At 48.8% G+C, this 23,911-nt stretch overlaps 1 protein-coding gene across 3 annotated transcripts; it reads left to right on the top strand.

The window, feature by feature from the left end:
• Nucleotides 1–49: 49 nt before the first annotated feature.
• Nucleotides 50–23,204, top strand: SLX4 (SLX4 structure-specific endonuclease subunit). 3 transcript variants are annotated; one of them, XM_079780052.1, is made up of 15 exons: nt 50–102; nt 2,107–2,817; nt 4,194–4,415; nt 6,822–7,011; nt 8,157–8,375; nt 10,115–10,323; nt 10,446–10,765; nt 11,350–11,563; nt 12,022–12,110; nt 13,028–13,174; nt 13,967–14,136; nt 15,162–17,395; nt 20,206–20,305; nt 20,882–21,289; nt 21,746–23,204. In XM_079780052.1, exons 2-15 carry the CDS (start codon nt 2,487–2,489, stop codon nt 22,140–22,142), a joined length of 5,250 nt encoding a protein of 1,749 aa, XP_079636178.1. In that variant the 5' UTR covers nt 50–102; nt 2,107–2,486; the 3' UTR covers nt 22,143–23,204. The 3 variants fall into 3 exon arrangements, with proteins under 3 accessions (XP_079636178.1, XP_079636179.1, XP_079636180.1); XM_079780053.1 differs by lacking the exon at nt 50–102 and adding an exon at nt 146–277; XM_079780054.1 differs by lacking the exon at nt 50–102 and adding an exon at nt 297–369.
• The last annotated feature ends 707 nt before the right edge of the window (nt 23,205–23,911 follow it).

Below are 23,911 nucleotides of genomic sequence, written 5' to 3'. Positions count from 1 at the left end.
TCCCCGACCGCTCTGCGCCTGCGCAATTGTCCGCGGGGAGCCGGGCGGCGCATGCGCGGGCTCGAGGCTCTCCGTTGAGAGGGTGCCGCGGCGGCGCCGGAGGTAGGAGGGGCCGGGCTTTGGGGCTAGGAGTCTGTAACTGGGAGAAGGTCCAAACATCTCGGGCCTTTTTCGCTCTCCGAAGGCAGAGGACCCTTTCTCGCCCGCTTCCAGCCGCGGGTGAACGCAGGAGCCGCGCTTGGATGGAGGAGGCCGGGGCTGTCTGAAGGGAGGAGAGGTGGGGGCATGCGGATACACACGGAGTCACTGCCCGGGGGTCCGTTAGGCGATCGTAGTTCGCCGTCGGAGTCCTTGGCAGCATCTCTTCAGGTTGAGTCCCCTGCCCGTTTCCCTTGTGTCGCCGGCTGAGGGGAGCGGGAGGGTCCGCCCCTCACCTGCCTATTCATTCCGCATAAGCTGTGAGCTCGGCGCCGCGGTAGGTACAGCACTGTGTAGGCACAAGTCGCCGGCTCTCTGGAAACTTGCCGTCTCCTAGGAACCGCTACTTCCTTAAGCAAATACTGATTGAGAACGTATAGGAGAGAGACTGTTTTAACAACAGAGATGTGGAGACAGAGCGGTGTGGAGGGTGGAGTTTGCTTTAGCTCACCACATCCAATAGGATAAAATTCAGTTTGGTTAGCCTGACGTTCCAAGCACTAGGACACTGACCTCAGTTTCTCCCTGAAGCCGTCTCTCCAATCCCCACTATCTCTTCGCTCTGATTATAGCGAACTCTTTGCAGTTAAACAAATAATTGTCGATCACTTTTTCCAAGTCAGGTGCCTGTCAGCCAAAGAGAATATGAAGTAAAATAGATGAATCCGTGCCCTCCTCAAGTTTTGAGCTTAGCAAGGGACAGATAATAAGTAAATGAATAAAAACATAAGAGCTGATGCCCTGGAACCATACTGCCTGGATTTGATCCCAGCTCTGCCACTTCAAAAGCTGTGTGAACATGAGCCAGTTCCTCATTCATGTGCTTGATTCCTTGCTGAAAAGAAGGGATGACAGTAGATTCTATGGAATAGGATTGTTGTAAGGATTCAATGAATTAGACTTGTAAAGCAACTGGACTGGTGCTTGACATACAGCAAGCATTCATTAAATGTTATCTATTACATATGATTATAACTTGTGATAAATGCTATTGTGAAAACTGTGATGAAAGAAAATAATAGAGGTGGAGAGGTTGTACTTAGATAAAGGATGAGGGGAAGCTTCTCTAAAGAGTTACATGGAAGATGTGAATGAGTCAGCCATGCTAAGTAGATTTGAGGTCGGTGTGTCTGCCCAGCTCTGGATAACTAGATGATTAATTGGATTAACTGGATATCGGAGATTGCATTATTGGATTTGAAATAAACTTTCTGCCATTGAGTCATTCAATTTTGATTTTGATTTTTGAAAACCCACTAAACAGTGCTGATGTAAATAATCATGCCCATAAGGCCTAACCTTTGCATTGGGCAGCATTCTAGCAACCTGAGTTTGGAGAGCTCTTACTGGGGTGAGAGGATGGGGAAAGTGGCCTTTTTAAACTTGGAAAATTGGTTGTATCAATGAAGGATGAGTCTCCTGTATTCCTATCTTTGTTCCTGTCTCCTGAGTGTTCAAGGGCATATTCATTCCCATTTTTCTCTCTCTCTCTCTCTCTCTCTCTCTCTCTCTCTCTCTCTCTCTCTCTCTCTCTCTCTACATTGCCTGCTGATAGAGCCTCTGATAGTTTTTTCTGGATTTGGGGATCATCATGTTTTTGTGGTGACTGCCCTTCATGGAATTCATTCCCCAGATTTCAGCAAAAACAATACTCTTTCAAGATGCCCAAGGTTTTCTGCCTGTGAAAGGACATGCTTTGATAGATTTCTAGACATCCCCCACCCCCCACCCCCATATCCCTTGGGTTGTGTTGTGATGTCCTATAGGATGATGGCTCTGTGTTAATCAGGCTGTACCTGAGTATTGACAGGGATATTGTTACTCCTATACTCCACATACTCCTGGAAGAAATGGCATGAAATGACAATATCTGTCTAATTACACTTATATGCTTTTGTTTTTCCACAGATGTGAAATTAAATGAACCAAATGTTCTTTATCACTATGGAGATATTGAAGAATCACCTGAGCAACAAGTTCATTGTATTCTATCTCAGAGGCATCTATTGGACAACAAAACCTCTCAAATGTGAACTGTAACAGATGGAAGCTTTAAACATGCTGTTTAGCACAGGCACAATTTGAAGAAAGACATTTTAAATCATTATGGAGGGAAAAACAGTACTTTTTATTCAATTTTGCAAACTCTCCAGGTATCTCAGTGAGAATTAAAGAGGAACCCTAATGAAGCTGTGATTCCGAATGAGGCTCAGCTAGGCTCATTCTTGGACCCCCAGACTGACCCTCACTCCTCTGAAAACAAGCTTGAAAGCCTTAAAACTGGTCAGATGATGGATGAGTCAGATGATGACTTTAAGGAACTCTGTGCCAGTTTTTTCCAAAGGGTGAGAAAGAATGGCACCAAGGAAGTGTCAGGGGAAAGGAAGACAAAAAAGTCCTCAAACATCACTCAGCTAACAAGCAAACCAACTGCTACCAAGAGCAAAACCCTTCAAGGCCCCAGGGAGAGGAAAACTCGATCTGGTAGCCAGGCCACAAGGACAAAAAAGCGAGGGGTACCCAAGTGGCAGGAGAGTGAACCAGCTCCCTCTGAGAATGGAGAGGGAAGTGCGCTTGCTTCTGCTATGCTCTGGAGGAGTGCATGGAGCACCCGGACAGGTAACCCAGTCAGGAACATTGCCAGAACTTCCATAGAGGAAACCAGAGGTGATTTGTACTATTTTAAACCAAGAGGTGGAAAATTTTCTGTAAAGGGCCATATAGTAAATTTTTTTGGCTTTGCAGGCCGTATGGTCTCTGTCAACTCCCCAACTCCCTAGACAATAGTAAGTAAATGAATTGTGTTCCAACCAAACTTCATTTACTAAAATAGGCAGCCCTGAGGACCATAGTTTGCCGACTCCTGTTTTAAATGATAGTCATAAAAAAATATAAGCCCTGTGTGTATTTTTCACACGATTATGTTTGGGGCCCTCTTCTTTTTCATTTCCTATTAATGTTTACATTATACTAGTAGACATGAGTTACATGAACATGAAAATAATGCTGCTTCTTCCATTTTCTTGAATTCGTTTCACAGTGGGTACCATATGTTCCAGGAGAATCTTCAGTTCTTCCTTTCTCCTCCAAACAACTTTTTTCCCTTTTTTGGAGGGCGGGGGGCGGGGGGGGGGGAGGAGAGGAGCAGTTTGTTTGTAGCTTTCTTACTCTCCTGCCCTTGATGTACTAAACCATATGCTTAGCATACATTCTTCATGCACAGCTGAAAACCACTTTGCATATATAATACAGCACTAGGTCTTTGGGCACCTGAGTTGTGTTTCTACATTTTCTCACCTTCACTTCCTGATTTTAATGTGTTTTTTTACCCAGTATGGTCAGCATGACCTCTCAGTTGAGTGGTGGTAAGGACTTAGCTCACAGAGACTGTTATAAGGCTTCAGTAATGTTGCTGAAATGTTGTTGGTCCCTCATGCTCCCTCTGAGAGTCTAGTGAAGGTATGCATGATTCCCCCAGAAAACTGCACTCCCACATATACCTGCAAAATTGATGTATAACTTCAGGGACTTCACGGATCCCCACTGGAGGCCTCTGTGGACACCAAGTTAAAGGAGAACTTCTGACCTAGAAAGATATAAATGTCTGTCATTAATATTTCTTTAATAACAGTTTAATAGATATTCATATTCTATAAAATTTGCTCCTTTAAAGTATACAGTTCAATGGTTTTAGTATATTCACAGAGTTGTGCAACTATCACCACTACCTAATTTTAGAACATATTCATCACCCCAAAATAAACCCTGTGCTCATTAGCAGTCACTCTTCGTTCCCTTTCCTGCCTATGACAGGTACATTGATATTACCGTAAACAGTGAGGTTACCAACAAACAATCAGTCCTATTCAAACTTTAGAGTTAAACCTAAACTAGTTGCTAAAGGACCTCTTTGAAACTTGGGTCTGACTTGTATTCGGAGGCAGAGTCTTTTGTTTCTCCAGCTAGAACAGACACGTGAATATTTTCCTCTGCAGAGGCTGCTCCTAACGGTGACTCCCAGCCTCCTCCCTGTCTGACTGCTACAGTGCCAAGTCCCTCCAAACCCCGGGCGGCTGAGATGGTCCTACAGCGAATGCAGCAGTTCAAGAGAGCAGACCCCGAGCGTTTGAAACATGCTTCAGAAGGGTGCTCCCTCCAGCCTGCACTTGAGGAAAACATTCCAAAGGACCCTCAAGAGGCGATAATGGTGGGGAACGGTATGACACGAGTTTTCTGTCTTCCCAACAGGCGTAAGTTCTAACTCTGGAAGAAAGGGAGTAGGAAGAAACCAATCTTCATTGTGTTTCTGCTGAGGGGGGGCTCGCCTGGCTTTCTACCTTTGCCACTTCGTGTCATCTAGCCAGAGAACAAAGGGTCTCTTGGGTCATTTCTCACTTAGTTTCTTTGACAAGGTACCTCTTCCTCTTGTTTTAATTTTTAATTTTAATTTTAAAGTTTTTCCATACTGAAAATATATTACAGCAAACTCTTTATATCCTCAGCCTAAATTTAACAATTATTAACATTTTGCCATATATTTTTTATGTCTCTATAAATGTATGTGCTTCTTCTGTACTATATGAAAGTAAGTTAAATACATCATGACACTTTACGCCTAGGTTCTCCTTTATAATCACAACTAGAGGCCCAGTGCATGAAATTCATGCACGGGTAGGGTTCCTAGGCCTGGCCAGCGATCAGGGCCGATTGGGGCCTTCCGGCTGCCAGCCAGGGCCTTCCTTCGTTCTGCACCGCCCCCTGGTGGTCAGTGCACATCATAGCAAGCAATCGAACTCCCGGTCGAACTCCCAAGGGGACACATTGCATATTAGTCTTTTATATATATAGATATCATTGTCACACCTAATTTCCTAATATTGCCTGGTATCCAATTCCCCAATTATCCCAAGGATAGTTTTTGTAGCTGGTTTCCAAGGATTTGTCAGAACTTTAAGTTCACACACTGCATATGGCTATAGCCAGTAGTCTGTTAAGGTCTGAACTCTAGAACAGTCCCTTTGTCTTGGTTTTGTTGTTGTTTAATCCTCACCCAAGGATATTTTTCCATTGATTTTCAGAGCGTGGAAGGGAGGGGGAGAGACAGAGAGAGAAACATCAATGTGAGAGGGACACTCCCTATTGGTTGCCTCCTGCACGTGCCCCACTGGGGCCGGGATCAAGCCTGCAACTGAGGTACATGCCCTTGACCAGAATCGAACCCATGGGCCAAAGGTCTAACCATTGAGCAGCCAGCTAGAGCTGGGTTTTTTTTAATGATACTTTTTGAAGAGTCCAGGATAGTTGTCTTTTTAAATTTACCACTTTCTGGATTTGCTGGATTGTTTCTACATGATGTCATTTAACCCATTCATGCAATCCCTGTGTTGCATTACACTGAGTAAACTAGAAGTCTCATGGGCTCCAGGTTAAACAGTTTGGCAACAGTGCTTTGCAGGTGTTGTACACTGCATATTATACCACACCAAGAAGCACATAATATCCGGTGATTCCATTCTTTATCCCCTAAACAATATGAATCCTCATCTCTGATGAAAATACACAAAATGAAAGTAAATAGGAAGAAACTGTACTGACAGACCTATGAGTTAAGGAGCATATAGTCTCTTGGTATCGCACTTGCAGATTTCACCTTAGAAGCACTGACGATTCTCAGGCTACCCCAAAGGTCCACACAGGTAGCAGGGTCACATCTGCCGTGGCATCAGTCCTTGAACACCCAAAGGGGTGCAGAGGAGTTGCTCAGCCAGTGTGTGAACCCAGCACCTCCCCTACATGTGACTCAGTTGCTTCCATATATCTTCATATCATACCCAATAATGCTCAGGAGAGAGAAGCCACTGCTTTGCTAAAAAATATATATATGCATACACACACACACACACACACACACACACACGTACATGTACATATACATAGCACCAAAATAGCATGATGCTTTTCTGGCTTTGGTGGAAAGAATGATAGGCCATTAGTAGTATTGCAGAATTGGGGATTTATGAAGTTTTCATGGCCCATCCCTCATGAACACCGAGGGTCTGCTTCAGCAATATCAGATGTGATAGAGGGCTGCAGAGGTGGACACGGCTACCTTGGGAACAATCTCTAGGCATTTCACTCTGATCTGGTTCTCCCAGGATGGGCAACAAAAGTCAGAGTAGTAGGAAAGGTTGAACTTTGAAGAGAAAACTTAGATTTGTTGGAATAGAAGCCCTGTAAACCTGACATGTCCAAAGCAGCGGACTTTAGCAGAAATGAGAAAAATGAAAGGAAAGTTCTTTAGGACCCGATACTCAGAGTAGTCCTGGAACACCAGTATCGGCCTTGCCTGGGAATTGTTAGAAATGCAGGACCTTGGGCTCCACCTGGACCTTTGTAATGTGAACCTTCATTTTAGCAAAATTCCCAGGTGAGTTTTACATACATTAAAGTTTGAGAAGTCATATTCTAGGAGCCCCATTCAGTGCCCCATTTGACTGGATGGTGCCTGGCATGAGGCAGAGTCGGCTCCATGTTACACCCATTGTCAGCGCTCTGTGAGATCTGACAGATGTGCCGAGGTGTGAGGATGAGCTCATCCTCATGGATCTTTGTCCTCTCCACAGGGTCTGGGCCCTGGCTTCCTGCCACAGAAAGCGACACTGCAGTGGCCCTGGCCCTGCAGCAGGAGTTTGGGCAGGAAGGAGCCACCGCACCTGATGACAGTCTGGAGGAGAAGGGGTTGTTCTTCTGCCAGATCTGTCAAAAGAACCTCTCTGCTATGAACGTGACCCGAAGGGAGCAGCATGTGAACCGGTAGGAGCAGCTCAGCTGTCACCTTTCCGTGGGCGGCACCAGAGCCAGGGGCCCCTATGGCTTAGTGGGAATCAGATACCTTCCTGTGACAGTAGCTGGTGTTGGTGTCAACCTGCCCTTGTTTTTTATTTTTTAACAGCTTTGTTGAAAACGTATCATACAATTCACCCATTTAGAGTGAATAATTAATTCAATGGCTTTCATTTAGTAATATTCACAGTTACGTAACCGTTCTAATCAATTTTAGAATATTTTCATCACCCCCAAAAGAAAACTTGTACCCATTAGCACTTGCTCTCCATTGAACCCTCCCCGCCCCAGCCTCTGGAAACCACTAATCTGCTTTCTGTCTATCAATTTGCCTATTCTGGGCAGAGTGGAATCAAATAATAGGTGGCCTTCTGTGTGGATTCACTCAGCATAGTGTTTATAAGGTTCACCCATGTTGTAGCATGTGTCAGTGTTTTATTCTTTTTTTTTTTTTTTTTATGGTGGAATGACATTCTATTGTATAGGGCAGTGATGGGCAACCTTTTGAGCTTGGTGTGTCAAACTTCGCCAAAAAACTGAGCATATCTCGGGTAGTGTGTCACTTTGAGGAAAAAACTAACTCCAAGACTCTAGTCGCAAATGTTTCATCCTCAGGAGCAGCAAATGTTTCATCCTCGGCATGCAGCCGCGTGTCATCAGAAATGGCTACGCGTGTCAGTGCTGACACGCGTGTCATAGGTTCACCATCACTGGTATAGGGAGACTACATCTTGTGTATCTGCTCATCCATTGATTGACATTTGGGTTGTTTCTACCATTTAGGTATTGCGGATAGAGCTGCTATGAACATGCATTTCATGTGTTTGCTTAAGTATCTGTTTTCAGTTCTTTTGGGTATATACTTAGGAGTGGAATTGCCAGATCATATGGTGACTCTTAAGTTTATGTTTAACCTGTTCTTGCTTTCTTCGGTCAACTTTGCTAACAGACACCTAAATTCCATGTCTGGAGGCTGATCACAGGCTGTGTGGAGGGACTGGCTTTTGGGGAACAAGGTTTGGCCCACAGTATGTCCATGTGGATGTGGATCCATGTTTGCTCCAATCCACATTACCAGGGAAGGTGGTTCTCCCATGTTTACTGTCTTCCTTCAGGTGCTTGGATGAGTCTGAAAAGGCACTGAGACCTTGTGTACCTCAGGTCCCTGAATGCCCAATTTGTGGCAAGCCATTTCTCACCTCAAAGAGCAGAATCAGTCACTTGAAGCAGTGTGCAGTGAAGATGGAGGTTGACCCCCAGCTCCTGCTCCAGGCTGTGCGGCTGCAAACAGCTCAGCCTGAGGGGACCTGCAGCACACTAGCACAGACATCGAGGTGAGTCACATGAAAAGGAAGAAAATCAAAGAAGTACTCTGCTTTGTTTTAAAAATAAAATAAAGCCTCATGTAGTGTTGTGGGACAATAGATTCTGGAAATGAAACATAGGTGGAAATCAGTCACAGTTTCCACTGGAATTGAATAGGGGACAAATTCTGCATCCCAGGTGGCTTTGAAATGGTCTATGTGGGTGCGGGCATGTCTGTGGTTAAGGTCCTTCCTCTTGAGAGTTTTCTATTCCCAGGATCCTGCAGTCAGTGCCTCTGGAGCAGCTAAGAATTCAGTAATTCACTTTACTACATCTATTTCATGTGTAGAACAGCCTCGCTTCCATCTCAGTAGACTGATTTTCATACTATTAATATAAGATTGCTCAGCATAGTTCAAAGAGTTAGTGAGACAGAACCACAGGCCTTTAATTAAAAAATATTTGCATGAGTTAAATGCGTAAATGTTAACATAGGAGGCCCTGCTGATGACACAAGTCTTCAGTGTGCAAACCACAGGCACACACAAGGCAGAGGGTCAGCTTTGCGCTGCATTACCCCTGTCGCCATGGATGCCAGAATAGACCCTAACCTTACAGGGAGCACAGGCAGTATCGGCCCTAGACTGCAGTAGATTTGGGACTTCTTTCCTTGGACAGCTGTCAAGAGCAAAAGGAACCCAAGGGTGGTTTATTTGTCCTGGCCACTGCCTTGCACACAGGTTCTGGCCATGTGAGCTGGGTCAGTGCTGAGATGGGGAGTGCAGAGGCTGAGTCTTCACTGGTGATCCTGTCTGCATCTTAGCATTCAGCACTAGCATCATAGACTTAAGAGCCTTAGGTACAGCCTACCTGCTGGCCGGGCCCTGGCATGTTGGGGTGGTTCCTTTTTCTCTTGGAGGCGGTGATTATCATGCAGGGTTCCCAGATTGTTAGAACTGAATTAGGCTCACTTAGATCTTCTAAGATGATACCTGGGATTCTGGAGCCATCACTGGCCCAACAGAGAGCACAAACTTTTGTGAAAGCCAGAGGTGCTTCCAGAATGCCCTTCAGCTGTAGGGAAGGTGATCTTGAGGTTGTCCTTAGTTTCTTTCTCACCTTTACCCTTCTACTCTTGCCCAGCCTGCTGGGAGGCAGCGGGAAGTATAGGTTCCCTTCAGCCAGAAAATCTTTCAGTAAATCTCTTCCAAACCAAATGAGTTTCTGCACATTGGCCTACGAGCCCACTGACCAAGATGGTGGCCCAAGCTGAGAAGCCTTTCCTTCAGACCTTGGGCAGAGGCACTGCCCTGCAGCCCCTGCAGGAGAAAGGGATCCTTTCATGGCCAATATATCCAGGACCACCTAAGGGGCATCTGAAGTATCAGTGGGCAGAAGTTGGTGGGATCCAGGGTTCTGACTTGGAGCCATCGAGTGTTGACTCTACCAGAAGGGTATGACCACATCCAGGGGGTGCAGTACCGCTGCAGGTGTTGTATACCCACCAAGAACCTGGCTGGGCAGGGTCACACAGGAGGACCCAGACCCTCTGGAGTCTGGACTGTGCTGAACTTGTGGCGCAGGATCGTGTGAGCTTACGTGAGGCACAGAATGATCACAGTGAGCTCCGGGCACTTGATGCCCCTTTTCTCTTTCCCCCACAGAGGAGAAGGTCCAGCCCTCTTTGGTCCAGTGGGGACCACCTCAGAACAGGAAGTGCTCCCAACCTCTGGCCATCACTAACCTTTCTGTTTGGCTGCCTTTTAAGCTTCAGCAATCACGTTGGAGGTCTGAAGCGGAAGGGAGCCCCCAACAGGAAGGAACCACAGAAGAGGCAGAAGGTCAATGAGCCTGAGGTGCTGTCTGAGGACCTGCTGGTGGCCATGGCTCTATCCCGGTCCGAGATGGAGCAGGGGGTTGTACCTGCAATGCTCCCGCTGGGAACTGCTTTTCCCGAGAGGACAAAACTGTCAGCAGGTATGTGTGACCACGAGTGGTGGCTCCCGGGGGAGCCTTGCCATCCTGCCTCTGGCTGCAGTTTACCACTGGGCTCAGGCTGTGTGGATGACTGTTATTGACTGTCACTTGTTTCTCTCTAGAGAAGAAGAGTCGAAAGAAGAAAGTACCCCTTACCCCACCGCAGTTGTTAGTCCAGGACTTGGAGACCACAGGAAGACAGATTGAGGATCGAGTGGCCCAGCTCTTTGCAGAGGAAGAAGTGGAATTGTCCAACACGCCACCACTTCCTGCGAGCAGACTTTTAAAGGAAGAGCTGGAAAAGGCTAGCAGGAGTCTACAACCACCTGAAGGGAAGCGGAACTTTCTGTGGGAGGGCAGCGCCCTGACCAGGGCCTGGGCTCTGGAGTCCTTCTATACAGCAAGCCTGGTGCCTCCCATGGTGCCCCAGCAGTCCACCAAGGTGCGCCCTCCCCTCCGAATACATGCGGGTGGGCTCTGAGGGGTTGGGAGCTCCAGGATTATGGCACTGGGAATCAACAGCTAGGGAACAGAAAGGTCTAGGAGGGGAGGAGATGGGAGGAAGCCTAGAGGTGTCAGCTATAGCGTTGTTTCTCTTTGCAGCCACTAGATGGCTTTCCTAGTAAGAACGGGGAGGACCACTGGTTCCCAAATGTATTGCGTTCCTGGAGAGTTTGTTTAAAAGGCAGAGTCCCAGGCTCTGCCCCCATGGGGCTGACAGAATCTATCTGTGATGGGGCCCAGGAGCCAGACAAGCCTGATGCAGGTGGTCCTAGAGTCCGTACTCACTCGCTTGAGACCATTTAGATGACATTAGGAAGATGGGGCTCCCAGGGATCCTTCTGCAGATGTGATACCACAGACATGGCCTTCACTGTGACAGAAAGGCCTGCTGACAGATGGTGATGAAGAAAAGCTTTCCAGGGTTGTGCTGGCCTATGGCTGGCACCCTCACGTGTGGGTGGCGGCTGTTATGGCAGTCATGTGGTCACTCTGGCTTCCAATTTCTTTCATGGTCTCACATAGGGGCCCACGCTGCCACCAGTGTTGTCTGAACAGCCACAGCTGGGCGTGCGCACACCACCTGCCCTCCATAGTGCCAGTCCCAGGAATCTGTCACCCTCCACCAGCCAAAGGGAGTACCAGGCCCTGCAGGACCTCATGGACCTGGCAAGAGAGGGGTTGAGCGCCAGCCCATTGCCCTGCAGCGGGGGTTCTGCTGACTCAAAGGGGACCACAGGTGAGACACAGGATGGGACACCTGGGCCAGCCCCGCCCTGTGGGCCCTCGCATCCCTGTGACCAAGACCATGAAGGCAGCTCATTTTTGAGGTTCCCTGGCTCATCCCCATATGATGGGATGAAAGGGCAGTCTTTAGTTGTTTTCATTTTGTTCTCAAAGGTGAATGTGAGACAGGTAAGTCTATCGCCATTTCCTTAAATTTAACCAAGGACGGAGACGTTTATCCAGAGCAAGTGACTGGTGGGCTAGTTCTGTTTATTTTACTGCTTGTTTCCTCTCTGTTAGAAGGGGGTAGTGGTAGGAGTGATTTGTGGGCATCACTTTCACTGAAGAAGTCCGACTGAAGAATTTCCCAGGCGCATTTGGGGTCAGCTCAGCCCACCGTTGATGCTCTTTCCCTGGAGGCTGACGTTGCCAGGAAGTGATGTTCTTTTAACCTGTGAATCCTTCTCTCAGGGATGGATCTATTGCCTGGTGGCCTTCCACTGACTGGCTTTGTCCTGCCACCTGAGGAGCAGCACTTGGAAATGGGCGGCCAGGCCTCGGTAAGGACCTTTCTGTGGGCCTGGCTCTGCTCTGACTGTAGTCTTGGCTGCTGGTGCTCGTATGTTCAGTGGGGTCAGCTCACTGCTGGCCTTCAAGCCTTTGTACGAGTCCCCTGGTATCCTTGACAGTATTTGAGCTGAGCCAGGCAAGAGCCCACAGGAGCCTCCTGTCCCCCTGTCGGGGCTCCACCATAAGGCTTTGTCCCTTTTGTCACTGAACTTATGGGGGCAGCCTAGAGGGACCACCATTACTCTGTGAGATCCCCTGCTCTGTGCATTTGTTTCTCAACCTTTCATTCATTCATTCATTCATTCATGACTCGCTGTGCCCCTCCGACGTGCTGGTCCTGGGCAGGCCTCCCCCTAAGAGTTCATGTTCTTAGGTGATGAATTGGTGAGAAGTTAGTTTTCCTTAGAGTGGATGTCACCCGATTAGTATATCAGTATCACACCAAGTTCTGGTGACCATGGCACATAGAGAAGGGACTTGGAGCTCCTGTCAGCTGGGTCCCTGAACCATGTGGACAAGGGGGCCTCGTCTGTTACACCGGGCTGGTAAATTTCTTTACAGGGCCACACAGCAGAGTTTGTGAAACACTAGGCCTAGCGCACACAGCCCCCAGCAGCTGCCACTGCTGCAGCTTCATCTTTATTAGAATAGACACGCCTCTCCAATTGCTGGTCCCTCCCATTTTAGGCCAGGCAACTCAGTGTGATAGAGAATTGGAGAAGTTAGTGTTTTGTTGTTCGTGTCACTTGAGTGACTTAAGGTAACTTAAAGGTGGAACCTAATGTAGGAACCCTATTGAGAGGAATGCAAGGGTCCGCCTGCCCACTCTCCACCATCCCAGTTGGGGAACTTGCACAGTTAGAGAGGCAAGTGACAGATGGAAGTGACGGCTCTCCTCCTGTCTCAGCTCTCTCTCGGTTTGCTGGTTGCTGACTTCAGTGCCATGGTAAATAACCCACACCTGAGTGATGTCCAGTTTCAGATGGACAACGGGGAAGTGCTGTATGCCCACAAGTTCGTGCTTTATGCCCGATGCCCACTTCTCATTCAGTATGTAAGTACGTGGTGAACAAGCTGCGCCTCCGTGCAGCTCCTGCTGTCCCCCTCGAGCCTTTTTGTCTTTCTCCGTTGACCTCCCACTCCCCCTGTCTCCCTCTCCCTCTCCTTGCCTCTCTGCCCCTCTTTTCCTCATCACTCTTTGCTCAGGCTCTCTCTCTGTCTTCCTATCCTCCTGAGCTGCCTCATTTCCGCTCTCCCCATGCTCTCCCCATGTCCCTCCCTGCTCTCCCCCCACTGCCCTAAATGTTTTTTCCTCTTTGTTGCCATGGAGAAGACATGTTTGAGGTTAGGAAGTGGTCTGAGGAAATGACCTCGGGATGGGCAAACATCAGATTTCTTGTCCCATTGAATAAAAATCCTTTCCTCCTCTCCCGGAACTGTTTTCCCCTCTATTTGCATAATTACGAAGACTTACAATTGACCTGTATAAAGTTGAGTACTGACAGACATTTCTGTGTTGACTTACGTTAGACTTGAATATTGTGTTGTTGGAATCCAAGAAACTGCTGTTGGTCTCTCAGAAAGTTCTGGTGCCTTTGATGTGTCTGTCCAGAGGGAACCAACTGGATTCTTGAGCACCTATCCCTGATTTGATTTTGAAACAGAGAAGTTTTACAGCTTAAACTGCAGAACTTCTGGTCAACAAATGGAGTGACATTGGCTAGTGCTCATCCCCCCGACTAAGGCTATAAGAGTAGAGACTCACAGGACCCACCCAAGACCATCTGCTTCTTCCCAAGTCATGACCTTCCAGTCGGTAAACCTTTATACGTTATTTCACCCTCAGGTAAACAATGAAGGATTCTTCGCTGTAGAAGATGGCGATCTAAGAACCCAGCGTGTCCTGCTGAGTGATGTGAGCACTGAGGCTGCCCGTGCGTTCCTGCATTATCTCTACACTGCAGACACTAGCCTGCCTCCCCAGCTGACCCCTGACCTCAGTTCTCTGGCCTGCAGGTCCGCATTGTTCTTTCATTTACTTCATGGCTTTGACATTAACTGACAAGGATTATCAGGTTGATGGCTCATGGGAGGATCAGGGCTGCGTCCTTTCTATCACTTTTAATCCCAAGTTTATGCCCAGTGGTGACTTTGAACAAGGCATATTGATAGGAAGTCTGGAAAGAAATGGACCCTTACAGGAGAGCCGAGGCTGCTTGAAGAGTCCTCTGCCTAGTCATGTGGCTTTTAGCCACCGAGGCGTGATGAGAGGGTGGTCCTCAGCCTCAGTTCTTCCCAAACACTGCTGCTCCTTGATCGCCCACCACTAAGATCAATCAACAGCAGTCCTTTCCCAAGTCCCAGAAAATAGAAAATGGAAGGTTTATTCCAACTCCCATGAATTTGTACCTACCCAGCTTGTCCACACCAGTATCTCAGGAGAGGTGGCAAGTAGTTAACAAAAAAGGTGTTCTACCTCCTGACAAGGTGTGAGGGCCTCTGGGATAAAAAAAAAACACAAAAAACTTGTTCATCCAAGGCCGTGTCATCCCTCCGATGCATTCTTAGGAAAGCATTGGCTCAGCCTGTAGGGTTTTAAATGTACTGATGAGACCACAGAACCTTCAAGCAGGTGGGAGGTTGGCACACTCATTGGCCTGGGCTGACCCATGACAGGTTTAGTCTGCTTTTAGTTTGCATCAGTCACAGTGCTTTGGGTACCTTTCAAGGCAGCATGTGCTCCCCAGTTTTGCAGCACCACCAGCTGCTATTATCTTCAGCTCAGCCTGATGTGCCCCTTTACATTTGCATAATGGAGTTAGTGAGCCCTGCCTTAAAGTCTCATGAGTCTCTGTTTTGAGAACCAAGTGGCCTGGGGTGTTGCACATGCACCCTAGTCGCAGGAGAGCAGGGAGAAGCCAGGACTGAGTCATGATTGTCCTCCTTGTGAGGACTTCCGCTCCAATCCTTGCCTGTGCCGGGAGCACCAGGCGGCACTCTCTGTGTAGGACGGTGATGATGCATGGCGTTTCCTATTGCAGGTTTGGTGTGAGTGAGCTTGTTCACCTGTGCAAACAAGCATCTGTCGTGATGGATTCAGAGGGCAGACAGGAGAAGGAAGATGAGGATTGTGAAACCAGAGCAGAGAATTTCCAAGAACTCTTGAGGTCAATGTGGGTAGGTGAAGAGGAGGAAGCAGAAGCCTTGTTGAAATCTGAGGGCCTTGAAGAAGATAGAGAAAAGGTCAATGAAGCAGAAATGGAAGAAATTTATGAATTTGCTGCTACTCAGAGAAAGCTGCTCCAGGGGGAAAGAGCTCCAGAGATCAAAGAAGAAACTAACCAGCTTGGGGAGGACGGTCCAGGTTCTAGGCGAATCCTAGCAAACATCCAGGTTAAAGAAGAGTCAGAAAATACGGAACAGATGGAACCATCTGGGCAGGGAAGAGATGAGTGCCTCACCAAAAGAAAAAATGAGAGACAGTCCATGTTCCTGCCACTCAAGGGCCAGTGTTCAAGTGGAGAGGAGGAAGCAGAGGCCCCAAAGGAAGCCCTGGATCACACCAGCTCCTCTCGCTCCTCTCAGGGCCGCTGGGCAGAGGAAAAGGAAGGACGCTTAATGTACTCAGTTGATGATGTTGATGATGAACAGCCCTTTTCATCAACTCCAGGAGGGCACCCTGAACCGTCCCAAGTAACAAGTGATCACGAGAGAGGCAATGGCATCAAACAAAGGCGGGGACAGAGCTCTCATCGCTCTAGTCGCCGGCAGGCACCTCCATCACATCCATGCCTCTTCCCATCACAGCCCCCTCCGGGCAGGAGTCCACGCCAACCACACCTTCACCCTCATCGCAAAAATGACTTATCCCCACCGACGCCCCAATCTCAGGGCAGAGCTTCCAGGGTGGCCTCCCAGGACACACCATCAACGCAGAAGAGGGGCCGGAGCCTTCTCACGCTATTTAACCATCCAGACTGCCAGAAAGGCGAAGAACGTGGTTCTGTGTTGGAATGCAGAAATAAAGGGACCCTGACCTCACCAGAAAAGTCTCCATCCATCGACCTAACTCAGGCAAAACCTGGCCAACAGAGCTCCAGATCTCAGAATTCTCCCTCCAACGTGAACAGAGAAGATGAGATTATCCTTTTATTGGATTCAGATGAAGAGCTAGAGCTAGAACAAACCAAAATGAAGTCAGTTTTTAATGGTTCCCTGGAAGAAAAAGTTTTAGAAGTTAGCCCCAAGTTCTCTGACCTGTTCTCCATCATTGACGTTGATGCAGATCAGGAACCTTCCCAAAGCCCACCAAAGAGAGAGGCCACAGGGCAGCAGGAGGAGAGGCGGCCGTCAAGGAACCCGGGCTGTGTGGGTGGCAGAGGGTCCTCCCAGCTGTTCTGTAACCGCGAGAGCAGCCCGGACGAGGACAGCACCACAGACACCTCGTGGCTGGTACCTGCCACCCCGCTCGGCAGCAGAAGCCACGAACACTCATCACAGACCCAAAGCCTGGGTCTTGGGTCCAAGACTTCAGCATATGAAATGGCTCAGCTCCAGCCCAGGGCCCCATTAGAAAACAGGGATGGACCCAAAGCCGCTAGTAAGTTTTCAGCAATTGTGCACCAGACATCGTCATCCTGCCTGGTCCCTGTCAATCGCAGAAGCCCTTCCAGTCCCAGCCCCAGGCGCCACAAGCACTTTTCTGTGCTGACTCCCTGTCCAGCCTCCGGAGGCCTCACTGATTTCAGTGGGCAGTTCCAGAAGCGCTCGCTGCCGAGGCCGAGCCTGCCGAATCCGGCCACAGCGAGCGAAGTGGTGGAGGTGGAGGACAGTGAAGATGAGCAGGAGGTAGCCTCCCATCAGGCGGGCAGCAGCTCCCTGTTGGACAGCGGTCCCCCCATTCCAACTGACGACTGCTGTTGGCATGTCGAGCCCCTCTCACCAATTCCAATTGATAATTTGAACCTTGAGCGGACTGGCCCCCTGAGCACCAGTAGCCCAGGCAGCAGGGCCAGGGAGGCCCCAGACAGCGGTGACTGCCACTCCCCAGCACTCCTGAGTACCACCCCCATCCGAGGAAGCTGCACTCGCCAAAGGAAGTCTCCAGAGAAATCCCCTCAGGCCAGCTCCCCTGGGGGCAGCAGGCTGAGCTTCTTGAATTCAGCTCTGTGGGACGACTGGGATGGAGAAGAACGGAAGTCTCCAGAGGCCATTTCTCTGGCCCAGACACCGAGTACTGATCGAGCTCAGAAATCACAAGGGTTAGAAAAGCCAAGTGAGTAGTGGGGAGAGTTGTTTACCTTTTACATTCTTTTTTTTTTAATTGATTAAGGTATTACATATGTGTCCTTATCCCCCTGTTGCCCCCCCACCCCACTCCCGTACATGCCCTCACCCCCTGGTGTCTGTGTCCATTGGTTATGCTTACATGCATGCATACAAGTCCTTTGGTTGATCTCTCCCCCTTACTCCCACCCTCCCCTACCTTCCCTCTGAGGTTTGAGCATCTGACCGATGCTTCTCTGTCTCTGGATCTGTTTTTGTTCATCAGTTTATGTTGTTCATTATAATCCACAAATGAGTGAGATCATGTGATATTTATCTTTCTCTGACTGACTTATGCTAATTCTTTTACACTAAGGACCCTGGAGGAAATCAATAATGACAACATGGGGTGGCAATGCTGAAGGGCCTGCTGACCTGTGACAAGCCCCTTCCTTGCCTTCTAGAATCCTCTCCATAGTTGAGGGAGAATAGGCTTGCTATCAAACACATACTTCTTAACCAGTAAGTCAGAGCTTTCTAAACTTGCTTGGACCCTACAGCTCACCTGGGCACTTGTTAAAAATCCCTGCCTATGGACCCCACTCCAGAATACCGAGCCAGCACCTCTGAGAGGCCCAAGTGTCGGGTATGCCTTAAGATTGGGCAAGTGCAGTTCCTCACAAAATTAAACACAGAATTGCCGTTGTGATCCAGCAATTCCACTCTTACGTATATATCCAAAAGAATTAAAATCCAGGACTCAAGCAGATGCTTGTACACAAATGTTCACAGCAGCTGTATTCACAATAGCTAAAAGGTGGAGCCCTAGCCAGTTTGGCTCAGTGGATAGAGCATCGGCCTATGGACCAAAGGGTCCCGGGTTCAATTCTAGTCAAGGGCACGTACCTTGGTTGCAGGCTCCTCCCCAGCCCAGGCTCTGATCAGGGCTTGTGCAGGCGGCAACCAATTGATGTGTTTCTTTCACATCAATGTTTCTCTTTGTCTTCCATTCTCCCTAAAAATCAATGGAAAAATATCCTCAGGTGAGGATTAACAACAAAATAATAAAATTAAAATTAAAATAAATAAAAGGTGGAAACAACCCAAGTCCCTCAACTAATTGAATAGGTAAATAAATTATGGCCTATCCAAATAATGGAATATTACTCAGCCATAAAAAGTAACGAAGCACTGACACATGGCTACAACATGGATGAACCTTAAAAACATGCTAAATGAAAGAAGCCACTCACAAAAGACCACATATTGTATGATTCCATTTATATGAAATAACCAGAATAGTCAAATCCATATAGATAGAAAGCGGATTATTGGTTGCCAGGAGTAGAAGGGGTGACTGCTTGTGGCTACGGAATTTCCTCTGGGGAGATTAAAACATTTTGCAACTAGATACAGGTGGTGGTTGCATAACACTGTGAATATACCAAATGCCACTGAATTACTTTAAAATTTTATTATGTGAATTTCATCTCAATTTAAAAACAACAGATGGGGCTGTGAGCGAGGCCTGTTATGGGCCTCAGTGGAGGATGCCACTTCCCAGCTCATTTCATTCATAGAGGAGAACCAAAGCACCCAGTGTAGGCCCCTCAAGGTGCTGCTCCTTCCCCAGCCGGGCAGGTCCAGGGAGAGCCAGGAAGGGCAGGGTGGCACTGAGCAGTGACTATTAACGGAAGCAGAGCTTATGGACAGAGCATCTGCCTTTGACCCGATGTTTCATTTCCTCTTAAAAAATCCTAGACCGATTGGGCATCGTTGACCAGCACTTTCAGCCTTGAGTGGGCATCTGAATTCCCTGGAGAACTTCAAAAACAAGTGGCCAGGCCCCACCCCAGAGTTTCCGCTTCAGGAGGACTGGGGTACGACCAAGAATTTGCATTTCTCACCAGTTCCCAGGTGATGCCATGAGAACAGCTGTAGTACACTTTAGACCAAGGGCCTTAATCTGAATTTGAGGTGACAAACTCTTCCAATTTGTATATTAAAATGTTGTGCATTTTTTAAGGAGAAAGCCTGTTGATTTTATTAGAGTCTTAGAGGGCTCCATGCTCATAAAAAGGATAAGAACCAAAGTCCATTCTTTCCTAATTGTCCCATTTATCTTTTAAAAACCCATTTTTCTTTTAAAATAACAGCTTTATAGAGACATTTTCACCTACCATAAAATTCACCCTTTAAAATGTACCATTTAGTGGTTTTTAGTATGTTCACAATATTCTGCAACCATCACCACTAATCCCAGAACATTTTTTTAAAATATATTTTTTTATTGATTTCAGAGAGGAAGGGAGAGGAAGAGAGAGAGAGAAACATCAATGATTAGAGAGAATCATTCATCGGCTGCCTCCTGCATGCCCCACACTGGAGATTGAGCCATAACTCAGGCATGTGCCCTGACGGGGAATCTAACCGTGACCTTCTGGTTCATAAGTCAATGCTCAACCACTGAGCCATAGAACATTTTTATCACCCCAGAAATAAGCCCTGTACTTATTAGCAGACACTGCCATTGCCCTGTCACGCCAGCCTGTGGCAACCACTCGTATGCTTCTGCCGCATTCACTCAGCGTCAGCATTGCACAAGGTCGCCCTGGCCCTTATCATGTGCTGGGTGATGCTTTCTAACAGGAAGACATGATCCAGAGTCAGATTGTGAGGGGGTGAACATAACTACTCTTACAGAGCAAATGGACTGGGCTTTCTTCAAGTACATCTTTCTCTTGGTTACATCAATAGGGTCGGAAAAGGTAAACCCAGGTCCCTCCCACTAAAACGTATTTCTTTTGTTCTTTATGGAAGGTGCTAATCGGAGGAAGAACTTGCCCCCAAAAGTGCCCATAACGCCAATGCCACGGTATTCCATCCTGGAGACCCCAGTACTAAAGAAGGAACTGGACAGGTTGGTAGTGTTCTTGAAAGCTTGCTCATTAGTGGTCCCTCCCTCCTGCAAGTGACTAGTCCTAGCGAGGTTGTGAGATGTAGGGCCCATCACCAGATCCACCCTGGGCTCTGGTGTGGGGGTCTCTGTGTGTGTGTGGGGGGGAGGGGCGTGTGTGCCTACCAGCTCTCCACATGGCTGTTCCCCAAATTACCCAGCCCCTAAGAAGCTAAGAAATGAGGCTTCTCCAGGTTACCCATCAGGTGACAGGTCTCCATATGTCGTGGGTGGAGATGGGACCCTGGCCTTAACAATCTGAGTAAGGAGACATGATTTTTTAAAAGAACAACAAAACTATCCAATCCTAATCAACGCTGCTCTTCACATTGGGTCCAGGGAAGTCATCGCCACCACCATTGTTCAGAACATGTGGAATGGCCCTTTTGGAATATTCTTCAGAGTAAGCTCAATTGGCACACAGGATAGACGCTAACCTCTGAATGCTCATAAAAGGCATTTAAGATTTCAGTTACAGCATGAAATTATTTGTTGAAAATTGTTTGCTCTTTGCTGAAGTTCAACTGTTTCTCCATTCAGGTTTGGGGTACGCCCTCTGCCCAAACGCCAGATGGTCCTAAAACTGAAGGAAATATTCCAGTACACCCACCAAACGCTGGAGTCAGACTCCGAGGACGAGAGCCAATCCTCACAGGTACCCCTGGAGGCTCCTTGCAGCCAAATCCATGCCACCAAGACCTCCAAAGCTTCAAGGGCAGCTGGTCGTGCCAGGCTGCAGGCCACGTCTGACCCTATTCCCCGAAGGTCCAAGGGACCAGCTAAGACCAAGGGTCCCCGACATCGGAAGCAGCCTGGTGGAATTATCCCCCATATGTCACCAGCCAAAGAGGTGCCTCTAGGCCCTGATGGTGACGCCCAGCTCCCGGCCTCCCAGGAATCCACGGCCACCTCTGTGGACAGCAGTGACAGCTCATTAAGCTCACAGAGGTAAGCAGGTCAAAGGACGGGGCCAGTGGCTTCCTAGGTCCTTTGACCAGTGGGTCTGAGCACTGGCACAAGTGATGCCTAATGGTGGATGTTCAGAAGCCCCAATGCCTTCTGGGTTTGAACTACGGAAAATCCAGGTGGGGTTCAAAGGCAGTCCCCTGAGCAGTCCTTTGGAGCTCCCACATCCTCAACCCGCAGGGTGCTCCCGGGAGTGGGGCCAGCCCAGCATGCCTTCTTGATGGGGGCCTGCTGCCATTGATGGAAGTTTCTGGTGGAGGACAAGATCCTGCTCAGGCCAGCAGCTAGAGTGCCAGGGACACAGCACTGGGGGTTCATCCATGCCATGCACCAGCTCCACAGGGGACACAGAAATACTTATTTCTTCAAATAGGCTCCTGGTCTTGGGGGACTGAAGGGAAGGGGTGCCGCAAAATAGTAATACCTGGTTCTTTTCAGCTCTTCCTGTGAGTTTGGAGCGGCCTTTGAGTCTGCAGGAGAAGATGAGGAGGGTGAGGAGGGGGTCAGTGCTTCACAGGCGGCTGTCCAGGCAGTGGCCACGGAAGAGGCAGTGAGGCGCTACATCCGCTCCACACCAGCACTCTACCGCAAGGTCCTGCTGTACCAGCCCTTTGAGCTGGCGGAGCTGCAGGCTGAGCTGAAGCAGCAGGGCATCCGCATGGCCACGAGGAAGCTGCTGGATTTCCTGGACGCCCACTGTATCACCTTCACCACCGCTACAGCCCGGAAGGAAAAGTTCAAGAGGAAGAGGCGGCTGCCCGTGGGCAAGAAAAAAAGAGGCAGAACTGATGGTCCTGTCCGCCGCTCCTCACCTGTGCCCGTCAGCAGCCTGTGAGGGTCTGCGACCCCTTCAGCAAGCCAGGCCTCCACAAGCATTTCTGGGCCTTGGGACCATATCCGATCCCTCTGTGAAAATGACCAACATGGATCAGCTTCCTTTCCACTCCATTTCCTGGGCTGGTATTCGGAGCATGTCACCCACTGGATTTAGGGCCCCTGGCCTCCCCGCTCTATCTGTGCCCACTATTTATCTCCCTTTAACCCTGTTGGGCCAGTGTGTGTGTTTCAGAAGGGCCTCTGCCAGCTGGCCAGGTTGAGGCCTGACTTGGCACATCTTTTGCTCTCTACACCCATCAGCTGCAGTATGTCCATTTGAGATGGATACCCAGGTCCAGTTTGCCCTGTCCATCTTCCTTCTCAGCGCTGGTTCTGTAATCCCAGCCTCCACCAGCAGACCAGGTGTCCACAGGCCTCCCACCCTGCCATGCCCCAGGTACTCTGCTGGCCCAACCATTCTGCCCGACACCTTTATTGTCACCAGCCGTCTCCAAACTGGCCAGTGCAGAAGGGCCCAGCACAGCTCTGAAGTCCCCAGAACAAGCATGTTCTTTGTGACCTGGTTGGGTTGGTGTGTTAGAGCTGCCTCCATCCTCAGGCGCAGTGAAACACAGGTAAGGCCTGGAAAAGAAGAGTTTGGGTCTCTGCATCCTTGTGAGCGTCTTGTCTGTTTTAAATACAGTGTCGTCCATTTTATACGATGTGCAATAAAAACAGAAATGCTTTATGGAAACCTTCTGACTTCTCCACTCTGAAAACATAAGGAGGGAAACAGGCCATGAGCATCACCCACAGCTCCCTGCTGTGCTGTCCCCGACGTATGTCTGCAGAAGGCCTTTGTGCCTGTTCTTTATCTCAAGGGGTAATCCAGGCTTTCTGGCCCCTCATTTTGCTTCAGTTCTTAGATAATAGATGTTCATTTATCCACACAACTGCCTGTCCATACAACCACACTAAGAGCCTTTACCAGGTGCTGAGCTCCAGCCCTTGCTGCTCAAAGGAGGCCCACGCTCAGTAGCCTCACCTGGACTTTGTCACAGATACAGGCCAAGGCCGCCAGACCCACTGAGTCAGAATCTACATCTTAATAGGACGAGTTTGTGAGGCCTGTTCTTTCTTGCCTGGGGCAGGGTCCTGGGAGGGAGGGAAACAAGTGGAGGAGACAGACCCGTCTGTCCTGTGCCCGGCATGAGGGTCAGTGCTCAGGTGGCCTAAGGGGCAGCTTCCTAGAGGGGGGTTGTGAGCTGGGCCTCAGACATGCAGCATTCAGGGAGGTGACATGGGGTTCCTTGAACACACATTGTGTCCTGGTTTGTGACCAGGTGGAGAGGACAGAGGCAGACGATTAGAGGGACACCCAGGCTCAGGTCATACAGCTACTGGCAGATGCTGCTTTGATCAGACTCAAGATGGAGTCGCCTGTTTTAGAAGGAACCACGTGATTCTTACATGAAGAGCTTGACCTCTCTCCCCTAGTATAGACTGTTTTAGAGAAGTGAGATGGAGTTGGGAAGGTAGGAGACGATGGGATCCTGACTCAGCTTCACTGCTCCGTGATAGAGACCATGGGCCTGGACATGCAGCTTTAGGTGAGCTCCCCAAGAGAGGCCTGGGAGCCCTCACTCCTGGGAAGGCATCCCAGACTCAGAGCGTTACCAACTCCAGGTTGATAAGGAGATGTCGGGGGAGAGATTAAAACAGGTAAAAAGCCCAAGGCCAGGAAAGACATGGAAGGCAAGGCCTTGTGACCCAATACCCTGGTCAGTC

Source organism: Cnephaeus nilssonii (genome assembly GCF_951640355.1).
Source record: "Cnephaeus nilssonii genome assembly, chromosome: 2".
NCBI classification, from domain to species: Eukaryota; Metazoa; Chordata; class Mammalia; order Chiroptera; family Vespertilionidae; genus Cnephaeus; species Cnephaeus nilssonii.
The sequence above is the reverse complement of the archived record's forward strand: the minus strand, read 5'-3'. Positions and strand labels throughout refer to the sequence as shown.